Source organism: Theropithecus gelada, chromosome 13 (assembly GCF_003255815.1).
Source record: "Theropithecus gelada isolate Dixy chromosome 13, Tgel_1.0, whole genome shotgun sequence".
Classification (NCBI taxonomy): Eukaryota; Metazoa; Chordata; class Mammalia; order Primates; family Cercopithecidae; genus Theropithecus; species Theropithecus gelada.
In genome coordinates, this window is record NC_037681.1 from 76,012,155 (window position 1) to 76,025,138 (window position 12,984).

The 12,984-nt window shown below is 35.7% G+C and overlaps 1 protein-coding gene across 4 annotated transcripts in view; it reads right to left on the reverse strand.

Moving 5' to 3' along the window:
* Positions 1–2,625: 2,625 nt before the first annotated feature.
* Positions 2,626–12,984, reverse strand: part of CCDC88A (coiled-coil domain containing 88A) — a 132,146-nt gene continuing 121,787 nt past the window's right edge. For 2 of the 4 annotated variants that reach the window (XM_025353655.1, XM_025353656.1), the window contains 4 exons: positions 10,969–11,234; positions 10,310–10,769; positions 6,429–6,528; positions 2,626–5,912 (listed from right to left, as the gene is read on the reverse strand). In XM_025353655.1, the coding sequence (XP_025209440.1) occupies positions 6,464–6,528; positions 10,310–10,769; positions 10,969–11,234 (791 nt within the window). In that variant the 3' untranslated portion in view covers positions 2,626–5,912; positions 6,429–6,463. Of the gene's footprint in view, positions 5,913–6,428; positions 6,529–8,877; positions 10,770–10,968; positions 11,235–12,984 lie in introns of those variants that run through there. The other 2 variants (XM_025353657.1, XM_025353654.1) reach the window with 2 other exon arrangements.

Sequence of the window (12,984 nt, forward strand, 5' to 3'; positions counted from 1 at the left end):
TCTCTGCTTTCGGAGGCTGAGGCAGGAGGATCAGTTGAGGCCAGGAGTTCCAGACCAGGCTGGGCAACAAAGTGAGAGAACCCCCTCTCTACAAAAAATTGAAAAATAAAACAAGTGTGGTGGTTCACACATGTAGTCTTAGCATATTGGGAGGCTGGATCACTTGAGCCCACCAAGTCAAGGCTATAGTGAGCTATGATCACAGCACTGCACTGCAGCCTGGGTGACAGAGTGAGACTGTCTTTAAAAAAAAAAAATTGTTGATAGTGGCTATTTTTGGGAAATGGGGATTAAAGAATAAGAACTCCCTAGCAAGATAATTAAAACAAACATGAAGGCAAAGGTAAACACTTTCCATTATTGGGGTTTGTTTATAAACCAGTGATTTTTTTTTCCAGTGAAAAATAAGCTAACTTTCTATGAAAATATATCTTTACAAAATTTTAATCCAGAAAAACAGCTAGGGGTGGAATATATTATGTCATAATCATTGTACTATTAAAGTTACAGGCCGGGTACAGTGGCTCACGCCTGTAATACTAGCACTTTGGGAGGCTGAGCTGGGTGGATCACCTGAGGTCAGGAGTTCGAGACCAGCCTGGCCAACATACTGAAACCCCGTCTCTACTTAAAATACAAAAATTAGCTGGGCATGGTGGTGTGTGCCTGTACTCCCAGCTTACTTGGGAGGCTGAGGCAGGAGAATCGCTTGAACCCAGGAGGCAGAGGGTGCAGTAAGCCAAGAATACGCCACTGCACTCCAGCCTGGGTGACAGAGTGAGACTCTTGTCTCAAAAGAAAAAAGAAAAAAAGTTATAGGCTGGCCTGATGGTATTAAGTTATCTCAACTGATTGTTCAATCAGTTACAGATGGAACTCCTTGTTCCACTCTTTCCTCCCCTTCTACTACTACACTTGACTAGTCTTAACAAAGTATTACGTTTAAAAATGTGGTAATGGAATATACATTGTTATTAAAAAGGATTTGGGGCCAGGCGTGGTGGCTTATGCCTGTAATCCTAGCACTTTGGGAGGCAAAAAGTGGGGTCAGATTGCTTGGGCCCAGGAGACTGGTTTGGGCAACATGGGGAAACCCTGTCTCTACAAAACACATAATAATAACCGCGCCTGTAGTCCCGGCTACTGTAGTCCCGGCTACTTGACAGGCTGAAGTGGGAGGATTACCAGGAAGTCCAGGCTGCAGTGAGCAGTGATCCTGCCACTACACTCCAGCCAGGGTGACAGGGTAAAACCCTGTCCCCCACCCCCAAAACAAGGATGTGTTTAGTCTTTGTTCAGAGGTTGGAAATGTGAACATACAATTAGCCAGGCGTGGTGGCGCATCCCTGTGATCCCAGCTACTTGGGACGCTAAGACAGTAGAACTGAAAGAAATGTGAACACACGTGTCCAAGTTTCTTCTGTCCTCCAGTCTATACTAAAGTTTTGCTCGTCCCCTTTCAGTTTTTTTGTTTTTGTTTAAGATGGAGTCTTGCTCTGTTGCCAGGCTGGAGTGCAATGGCGCGATCTCAGTTCACTGCAACCTCCGCCTCCCGGGTTCAAGCGATTCTCCTGCCTTAGCCTCCTGAGTAGCTGGGACTACAGGTGTGCGCCACCACACCCAGCTAATTTTTGTACTTCTAGTACAGACGGGGTTTCAGCATGTTGGCCAGGATGGTCTCGATCTCTTGACCACATGTTCTGCCTGCGTCAGCCTCCCAAAATGCTGGGGTTACAGGCATGAGCCACCATGCCCAGCCTACTCATCCCCTTTCAGTTATGGCATCTGAGACAATATAAAATTTCAGGAAAATCTGGAGTCATCTGTTACATAAAAGCTAGCTCTAAAACAGAAAAGTTGACATTTTAAAAATCTCACTTAAATGTGAACAAAATCCTTCATTAGTGGAGGGAGGATCTGATGTAGGCTATTCCTGTTCTTGTTTGGTCATGAAAATTCTAGTATTTCCTTCTAGTACAACCAAATGGGATGGTCTTTTGTTTCAGTTTTTTTTTTTTTTTTTTTTTTTTCTGAAATGGGATATTCTTAAAAGAATCACATTTTCCTAAGTTTGATCACTCAAAAAGTAGTTTCCATCTGGTAGAAATATTGTACTTAATCTGTACCAAGTTGTGTTACTAAAAGGCAAAATAAAAGGACTTTATTCTAAGGTTCCTCTTATTTTTACATACTCTGTATTCTATCTCTAACACAAAGTAGCTGTTTTAGGTTGCTCTGCATATGAAATGAAGGTACTAATGAATACACATAAATTAAGTACCTTAGGTGTTTGGTCTAATTGCCTTCCCCACTTTGTGGTTAAAACAGGCCCAGAAAAACTGACTTGCCCAAGGATGAGGCCAGTTGCTTTGTCTCCTAAAGTCTAAGTGAAAATGAGAGATTTATTTGTGCAATCTATTAGATCACACTTAAACCTATTTTGGGACTGATAAAACTGACAGACGCTCTTTCTCTCCAAACCCCTAATACTTATCACAAAATGTTATGACAGAATCAATTAAACAAGGTCATCGGTTATGTCTGACAATAGTTCTCTAGGGAAAACGGAAAGAAACAAAATAACACTTGGTGAAATGATACCATTTTTAAATGATTACTAACCCGTTGTTACAAAAATCACCTCTTGGTTTTATTTCTTTTTATATTAGTTTGATACGTGAATGTTAGTCCAACTTAATTTTTGAAGGAGTACCAAAATGAAAAATGTTTTTTAAAAAACAAACAGTGGTATCTCTTGTCATGAGTTGGATGCCTGTGACTGACATCAGGTATTGCCAAGTAATAAACATTTTGCCATTCAATTCTAAATCCCTTATTAGCATTAGTTTTAAAGGAAATGTTACAGCTTTTATATTATTTGATTTGGTATTTAATAACAGTTATAAGTACAATAGTAGACACTGAAAAAGAAAACCCTTAATAGAGAAGAAAAAGACAATTTAAAATCAGATTTTGTTGAAGGGTGTTATAAGTGCAACTTTATCCATATGCATTCCTTTTAAGGCATTTTCATTGTCCAAATATCTCAACATGTACATCAAGGTTTATATTATAAAATGGGCTCCTTTTGTATTCATTCAAGACTTAAAGAAAAAATACATCTCAGGACTAAGTGTAGCTGAAAAGAAAAACACAAAAATTCACCACTCACAAAAAGTAACTTAAAATACAAAAGTCATTTAGCATACATTATTACTCCCCATTGTAATTCCAGATTTGGTACAGTATCTTTTTCATTTCCTGACATAAACCATTAAGACAGCACAGGCTGTAGTACTTCATTGGGAGGTGGCTACAATTCTATAATATGCACAGTGATTTTAAAATAGGCTTTTAGCATGCCTTGCATGAAAGGTGCTACATACAAACCTGTTTTGTGAACTCTTTGGTAACCACCAATTTAAAAATTTGGATGAAAGCATTTCCACATGGACAGATCTGAAGCACATTATTGGAGCTCTGAACCAAAGCTATTACCCTGCATATTGATTCTGCAGTTTCCTTGGGGGTTTAGGTGTTGATTTAGAATAGAGCCAGATAATTTAAAGCATGTCAGGCCCCAGTTAAAACGGCTCCAATTAGTTTCCAGTTGACTTTATTATTGTTTGGCAGAAGTTTAAGGGAGAAGAGTGGCTTCCTACAAAGTTTGCTTCTCAAGGTATATTGAAGAAAGTAAAATATTCATGTGGTTACTCTTATCTAGTCTTTTCTTGAAATGGTATGAAAAAAGTGTGATGAATATAATTGAGATTATTCATATTTTTGTAGTCTCAATGTGTTCCCTTGGTTGTCTCTTTAATTGTCCCTTCTCAGGGTCAGCCTACTCAGATTCAGTACTTTACAGGCTGTTTTTCAGCATTTTCTGCTTGAAGCACTAATGCACTTAACGCAGCATGTTCTCTATTTTAAGATATTAGTGTTCTGGAGAGGTCAAGCTGTGATGTCATTCGCCCTCATTGGGCTACCTCACCACTCATTAAATTTCAGCTTTTCAGTAATTGTTCTGGGATGTGTTCTAGTTGTGCAAATTAGATGCTAGCTAATATAAATCTAAGTTACCCACTTACTGTATTTAGCCATAACATAATTTCTATGTTTACTTTTATCCACCTAAAAATGAGTGTACATTTTTTGACATGCAAGTGTCTCTAGACTGCTCTGACACCTATTACCAATGTGCTACTTGAATCCAGGGAGTTATGACAGAGAGAGATGTGTCAAAGTCTACAGAATAGGTTTTAAATATTTCTGTTGTGCATTATTTGTATGTTAGTAAGAATCCTTTGTATTTACATTTACATAGCACCTTTCATCCAAGAGTTTCAAAATGATTTAATGTTAACAGCATTTGGTGGTAAAACCTAAGTTATCGGTGGCATTGAAGTATGTAAGTAAGTTCAAGTTCTCTTAAGTTCCATTTCAATTGAAACATGCTCTCTTTTTTATTGATGGTCTTTTGGAAAGTAGACTGTGAACACAACATTGCTACTGGCCTATGAAAGAAAGAGAGAGAGAGAAAGAGAGACAGAGGGAGAGAGACTTTTCTCATGGTTACTGGGTTAGTGATGAAACCCACAACTCATAAACCACACACTACGGAATATGGAATTATTCCAAAAAGTTCTTTAGAGCTGGTAATGAAAGCCTAAGAAGTACACTGTTAAAATTTTAAAAAGTCAGTATCTTTCTCATTTCAGACCTTGAAGATTACTCTGATATTGATGTTAAATAATGAATTTGCATTAATATCAATGCATTTTTTGATTTCATAAGAAAATAAAACTGTGATATAAAATTGGAACTACTAAAAAAATTGATGTTTCCTGGGTTAACTAAATCTATTTTTTTGTGCTTCTTCCAAATGTTTAAAGGTAACAAATGCATACAAATATTTCAAAAGTACCAATAACAATTATCAACTTTAATGTAATATTATAAAGGAGAAAAAAAGTCATTAATAAATGATAGCCTTAATTATAAATGAGTTTCTGGCAAAATGCAGATCATAGTAAGTTATTTACATTCTTTTTGCCATAAGAAAACTTCTTAAGCAACAGTCAGCTCTCAAGTTAAAAAAATGCACACACATACATAACCCAATACCAAAGAAAAGAAATGAGTTAAAGCACAACAGCTTTATCTTGGGAATGCCATTTGCTGGAAAACCATCTTACTAAAAAGTTTCAGAAAAACACTCTTTACCGTGGATTAACGCATGTATGCTTAGTGTTGCTTAATGGGAAATATGTAAAGATTAATATCACTATAAATTTTTTATAACTCCTATTTCGTTATGGATTTTTCAGATTTATCTTATAAACTGAATTTCTTTTGCATCAAAATAATTGGCTTTAAGAAAAAAAAGTACCAACACATGCAGTCTGCTAACCAAATAAGGCTCTGACATGCCAAAACAACTTTCTCTGTATCTTGCTATATAGTACATTCCACAAAATACTACAGCATTTAATTTAGGTTTACACAACTAAATATAAATGGCTAGATTTTGGCTAACACTTAGCAGAAGCATTAAGCAAACATGGATAAATTCATAAAACAAATGATGAAAAAAGCAGATTGTTCTTGGAGTACTTCTTTAAACACTTAACCTTAAAACACTTGGTCCTTAGCGAGAGAACGTCCTTTATTCAGTAGATCTTAACAGTACAAGGTATAGTAAGTCCTAAAACCTTTAAAAAATTTTGGCAGTTGAATCCAGTAGTGCTCCTTGATTCAAGGAATGAAGGTTTGTATTTCTTGCCTGCTCTATTCACGAAGGACTGTTAAAAGTCTCCTTAAAGATTTTAAAAAATGATTCCTATAGTTGCTAGGTGTCTTGTTACTTCAGAAATAAAGGCTTCATACTGAGAAACTGAAGGACACTTTTCTCTCTGTATTTAGTTGGAAGGTAGAAAGAAGAAAGAAAATATAAGAAAAGCTTGGAGAGAGATACAAAATACAGAGCAGCCACTATAAGAACAGCATGCACCAGATATTTCTATAAGAATGAGAATGACAGAAAATCAGAGATAATTTTTGAGTGGCTCATCATAGAATAGGCATTTAGTTTATTCTCATTAATTTTCAAGAAAACTGTGGGGAAGTTGTATTCCTACCACAAAAGGCTTCAAACTAAAAAAGTAATTCCTAGAACATAATTCACTAGTAAAATTAAATTTAAAGTGAGAAAAAGTCTTAAAAAAAAAAAAAAAACTTGTTCCTTGCGCTGACAAGTAAAAACCTATGGCAGCCAACTAATCTTGCTTCACTAGTAAGTAGAACAGAAAGTCAATGAATTAAGCAAGCAATATTTACATCTGTTAATGCAATGTGCTCGTTTCACACTTAATTTGGTTAGTTTGTATAAATGAGACTAATCTCATTTACATGTTAAGCAGGAAACTCACCACTTGGCCCACATGTCATGTAGTGGGTAATAGAATTAGGAGCTTTGTTGCTCCCTAGACCTGCTTTTTGAATTTCTGCTTTCTTGTACTTTGTCCACATCTGCAGGAGAAAAGCATTTCATATTATTTAGTCAAAGACGAAACAAAATACAATTCAGAAGATAAGAAATGCACTTTCACTGAGTAGGGCAAGGAGAAGGAATCTATAACTGTCTGGGAAAATTATTAATCGCATAGGCATCTCAATACTTAAAGATTGATTTTTATATTTTAAAGCTGTAAGTAATATTCCTAGGAAAGCTGTAATTTTTTAAAAAACTATAACAATTACATTTTCCCCCCTCTTAGTGCCAGATAGCCTTACTATGTTTATTTACTAAATGGTCACCTATAGTTTTAAACATAATCTTGCATGTAGTAGCAAAACCATCTGGAATGAAATATTTGTATTATTTACTAAGAAAACCAGGGCTTGATGCATATTTTATAGGCAAATAATGTTCCTCCTTACAATGGTTATAGCTAAAATTGCTTTGGTCAAACAGGATGCAGTGCATAAGAATATGTTTAAAATTTCTAGAAAGGTAGGCCAGGAATACTGAAAGCTATCCAGTTTCATCATTAATAAAATTAGGATACTGAATCTTTGAATAGTTTTACAAATAATCCTTTGGAAAACTGGAGGTGTCTTAGAGAAAATAAGTGCAACTGCTCAACTGAGTCAGAGTTGCTTCACTTTCACTTTAAATGAAATTAGTTTTTTAAAATTTGGGGCATCCATGTAAGATTTCACTTACAGAAAGTATTGTTTTTCTTAAATGTTTGGGACACATTGGTTCCATATGATTTCTAAGGTATTTCCACCACTAAAAATTTGATTCCAAATGTTATGATAAAACATTGTGCAGTCGTGGTGGCTCACGCCTGTAATCCCAGGACTTTGGGAAGCTGGTCAGGAATTGGAGATTAGCCTGGCCAACATGGTGAAACTCCATCTCTGCTAAAAATACAAAAATTTGCCGGGCGTCGTGGCATGCTCCTGTAATCCCAGTTGCTCGGGAGGCTGAGGCAGGAGAATCGCCTGAACCCAGGAGGCAGAGGTTTCAGTGAGCTGATATCATGCCACTGTACTCCAGCCTAGGCAACAGAGTGAGATTCCATCTTAAAAAAAAAAAAAAAAAAAAGAACTAGTGTTGTTTTGGGGAAATTTTATGACGCCACAGCAGGTGATGATTTCTGAAGTCTAGACTGTATTTTCCAACAGTCCTCAGGACACATGGACATGATACATATTTCTCTTACATGCACAGTGTATTTTTTTTTTTTTTTGAAAACATGCTGCATATATACAATAGCTATTTGGGTAGTAAACAGTTCTTTCCTATAGGTCTAATTTTGTAAAATAATCATATAATTTTAATATCATAGCATGTGATTTTTCAATGAATTTTGAATTAATAAATATATTTTAAAGTGTTATGGTCAGAATTATGATATCTAAACAGTTGAAATAGCTGTGAAATAATCTGACTCAGTGTGGAAAAGAAATAACACTAATTATAACATTTGTGTCATATATTGCCCCCATTTAATTTCAGCTATGTTTACCATTAAGTTTTATTACTGGCTTATGAAAAAGCAAAAGGGAAAATATTAGCGCCAAATACATTTGAAATGTTAGACTGACTGGGAGGTAACTGACAATAAAATAGAAGGATGCAAAAAGTATATTAGGTGGTACTAAAATATGACAATCCTTTGATTGTGTTCATTTGATGACCTGCACCAGAACCATTTTTTTCTTTTTTCTGTAATAGCTATCAGAAAAAAAGTATGATTATAAAGGAGACAAATTTCATTAGGCAAATATTCTCTACATATTTTTTCTTTGGTCCAGTTAATAACAACTTAATACAATAACAACAAGTATAATATAATTTCATCCCCACATGGTCACATTTCAAGGCGTTCCTTCCAGGTGCCAGGCTGAGTCATTATCAGTAATATATAGGCTAAATCCAAATGGCAAAAAACATTCCAGAGAGAACGCTAACATGTATTCCTCTGGAAGTAAACGGATCAGGGTTATGATTTGTTTTTAGCCATTTTGGGAGTTAGAGATTCAAATTTAGCTAATTTGCTTTAAAAGTGCTGCGAACACAAAAATAAAACTTCTTTGCACTGGAGTCAAAGTTAACAAATATTTTCTCTCTCTTTTTTTTTTAAGCTAAAGAGTTTGTATTCATTCTTAGTTCTAAAATTTGTTCTACTAGAAACATACTTAAGTGGTTACAAGATCTCTAATTTTACATTTTCGTGTGATTATTCATTTTTAAAAATTGTTTTAAGGACATACATGTATAATTTAATAATAGATTAATTATAGAAGTAACAATTATTACCACTTTGTAAACTTGCTACCCTTTTTGATTAGAATTAAAAATACAGATTTCCAACACAATCAGTATAATTTGGTTTATTTCTCTTTGACTCTATATAAAAAAAAGAACTAGAAAAACTATTGTATTAACTGATTTCAAGTATAGAAGCCATCTTGAAAAAAAGACAGTTACTTGAGCTCTTGTATTTATCAGATGATGAAAAGTGCAGAGAAGAAACAATAAATCCAAATGTTCCTAGTCACTGTGTAAATCACATTTAAATTTGATGGGGTTTTCTAAGAATAACACTAAGTTTATAAGTATTAACAATCTTTTAAATCTGAAAAGTGTTTTATAAATATGGGTATTAGTTACTATTTGTTATATAAAGTATTGAATTATTAACTCTTTCTTTAAAACAGGACAGATGGCCTAATTAAATGACAAAAGAAAACATCTTTTTACATTTTCCCTCCCGATATTGTACATGTACAATATAAAGTACACATTCTGGAAGAAAAAAAGGAGTGAGAGGAAGAGCAAGTGAGGGGTGGGAAGAGGAGAAAGGGAGGGAGAAAATGAACTTTTTTTTTCCAGAAGCAACAAAGCAAATATGACTTGAAAATGTCTTCTTGGTAAGACAGCATGCAACTGTTTTAACATGCTTCTGGATATCAAAGTAACAACCTTATCAGGCAACAAAAAATGTGAAGGAGGAGCATGTATGGTTAAGGTTTTTAAAGGCATGCAGCAAATGGACAAAGCAATTAATATTTCATGCAGACTTTGGTGTAGTTACACATTCACATTAATATACATGCCATCATGTACAGCTGAACACTGTGCAACAATTTTAAATAAAAAATATAAACCTAGCCAAATGATATTTTGTTAACAGCAACTTTTCAAATATTAGAGAAGTAGTGTATATCAAATAACATCAATATATTATATTGTGCAATTTTGATCATATACAACCATATTCATACCAAACAGTTTGATTATCCTCAGAAACCAACAATGCAGCTTCTGTGTCATCAGGACAGAGGCATGCAGGAGTGACAAGATTGTTGCTATTTATAGAAAACTGTAGGTTACTGTTACTAGGGTTCTGATGATCAGAAAACTGTTCATTTTCTTTCTGTGCAGGTTTATCCAAAAAGGCAGAAGCCTGGTCAGTTATTCTGGTGACTGGCCTAGGAGGTAACCCACTTATGTTACTAACTAATTCTGTATTGAGGGATAAGAACGGCTGAGATGAATGGGCCACAGTAAATGGCCCTATGCTATCTTTTGCCAACATTCCGAATGCATCACTAGGCATCTTAATAGTGGCAAAAGTTTGGTTTAGAAAATGTGACCTTTCTGTTCTTGAATTTCTAGCCCGCACATATAGAGACTCAGGCATGTCTATAGCTAAATCATTTTGGGCACAAGAACCTATAGTATGTGTTGGGCTGTCAAGTATATCAGAGGACCACTGGTGTAAATGGTACTCACTAGATGCTGCAGTAGTGTTGCTGTCAGCAGCAGCTGGTGATGAATCAACTGATATAGGCAGTCTACTGTCCTTGGTCAAAAAATCATGGATGCTTGTCCTTCGTGTAGTTCCTTCGGCAGTTGAGATCACGCTGCTTGCACGAGGTAAAGTGGCATAAGGGTTACTATCTTTTGATTGTCGTGACAGAGAAGATTCTTTTACTAATTTTATCTTTCCTTGAGTGCCTGGTGTAGGTTTTCCTGCAGAACTAATGAAGTAGGTATCTTCAGTTTTTCGAGGACCAGGTCTCAAAAACTCAGGCTTAGTTGTCCATCTATCATAGAAGTCCCCTGGGGTTTTTCCACTTACTGACCTGGCCAGACCACAGCTAACTGGTTTGTCTTTTCCCAAAAAGTCAGAAGAGACAGACAGACTTTTCATTACTTCATCTAAAAGATTTTCTTGACTTGAGGACTTTATCTGTTTTAAAAAAAATTCAAAGCAGATTAGTGAATATAGTACCATGTTTTTACTTTCCTGTTAGCAGACTGTACAATATATAATTGTGGGTATCTCTTAATACTCCTTAACTTAAAAAAAAAAAAGGCTCTGAAGTTCAATTATAGAAATTTAACTTGTGGTATTCATCTAAATTAAGGTCATCATAGATAAAACTAACCTGTATTGAGGTAAGCTTATTGCTTTCTTCCAAAAACTGTTGTAGAGTAACAACTTCACTTCCAGGGGAACCAGTTTTGATTTTGTGATGTCGACTCTCCAGTGTTTCAGATATTTTGTGTTGGAGCACTGGACTTGATCTGGTCTGTCTTTTCAAGTACTGGATTGGACTGCTACCACTGCTGGACCAAGCCTCATGGTCATGAAGCAGGCTAAATTCTCCACTGCTGTGGCTTTGTGGCCTGCTTTGGTTATTAACTGCACCTGCTTTTGGAGTAAATGGGGTGTTGAGATTTCAATAATAGAAATGAGATTAATACTTTATGAGTAATAACATTTGTTGACTGTGTCCTAATTATATGAACAGCCAAATTTACTTTCAAGCTTTATTTAGAAATGCTTAGTAAACAATGTCAATCTTTTATCAGTGTAACAATTGTCTGCCATAGCCTGCTTCCTTATTTTGTCAAACTGACAACTATTATAAACTCCACAAGGGCAAAGATATGCTTTTACTACCACACACAGAGCCTAAACAGAGCCTCATAAAAAGCATTCAATACATTTGATGAGTAAATGAATGAATAAATAAATAAGTGAATAATACATTTTTTTTTAAAAGTTAGGTTCAAACAGTTATAAAATGCCTCACAGGCCAGGTGCAGTAGCTCATGCCTGTAATCCCAGCACTTTGGGAGGCTGAAGCAGGCGGATCACGAGGTCAGGAGCTGGAGACCAGCCTGGCCAATACGGTGAAACCCCGCCTCTACTAAAAATACAAAAAATTAGCCAGGTGTGGTGGTACACGCCTGTAGTCCCAGCTACTCAGGAGGCTGAGGCAGGAGAATCGCTTCATCCTGGAAGGCGGAGGTTGCAGTGAACAGAGATCGCACCACTGCACTCTGGCCTGAGACTGTCTCAAAAATAAAGAAATAAATAAAAGTAAATAAAATAAAATGCCTCACAATTTAGGATAAGAACATGATTAGATGAAATATATATATACACACACACACACACGCACACACACACTTTTTTTTTTTTTTTTGAGATGGGATCTCACTCTGTTGCCCATGCTGGAATGCAGTGGCACGATCACAGGTCACTACAACCTCCGCCTCCTGGGTTCAAGTGATTTTCTTGCCTCTGCCTCCCAAGTGGCTGGGATTACAGGCATGCGCCACCATGCCAGGCTAATTTTTGTATTTTAGTAGAGACGGGGTTTCACCATGTTGGCCAGGTTGGTCTCTAACTCCTGACCTCAAGTGATCTGCCCACCTCGGCCTCCCAAAGTGCTGGGCTTACAGGCATGAGCCACCATACCTGGCTCATTAGGTGAATTTTATATTATTTCAGTATGTTAAGACCAGAAACTGTTCTAAATGCAGAAAATTCTAATTTAATTCTTTGCTTATCTAAGAAGTCCTCATTACTACTTGAAGGCTTCTCTGTTCATCCTACATGAATAACTTTAAACATTTAAAAAAATTTAAATAGCATACATATAAGAAAAGTTAAAGACAGACATGAAGCAATTACTTACAACATTTCAGTAAAAGTATAAAATCAAATATGTAGTGCTTTATTCTTTTTTAAAAGTCTTGATCATCTTGCTGTCCACTGTTGATATGGTACCTATATAACCTTAAAAGACTCAGTTGACATTAGCAACTATATAAAATGCAAATTAGCTAGTTCTAGAATAAAACTCCCTCAAATCTTGGTGTTCCTTAAGAGTACTGATTTGATCACTAACAAACTGTACATCAAAACAGAAAATGCAACTTTCCATGGTTTCCCAGTCACAGAGAGTAAAGTGGGCCACCACGAAAGAATTTGGCTCAAGTTATGTAATATTTTACAAAAGTAAGAGTTTCTTAAATTTTCAAATCAGAAGAAAAATCATATTTTCAGACTACATTTTTCTAGTGGATGTAAAAACATTTTTAATTAAATAATTTATTTCTTTTAAGGCTAGTCAAATGAAGTAGTGGGAGTGGGGAAGGAACAAATAAAT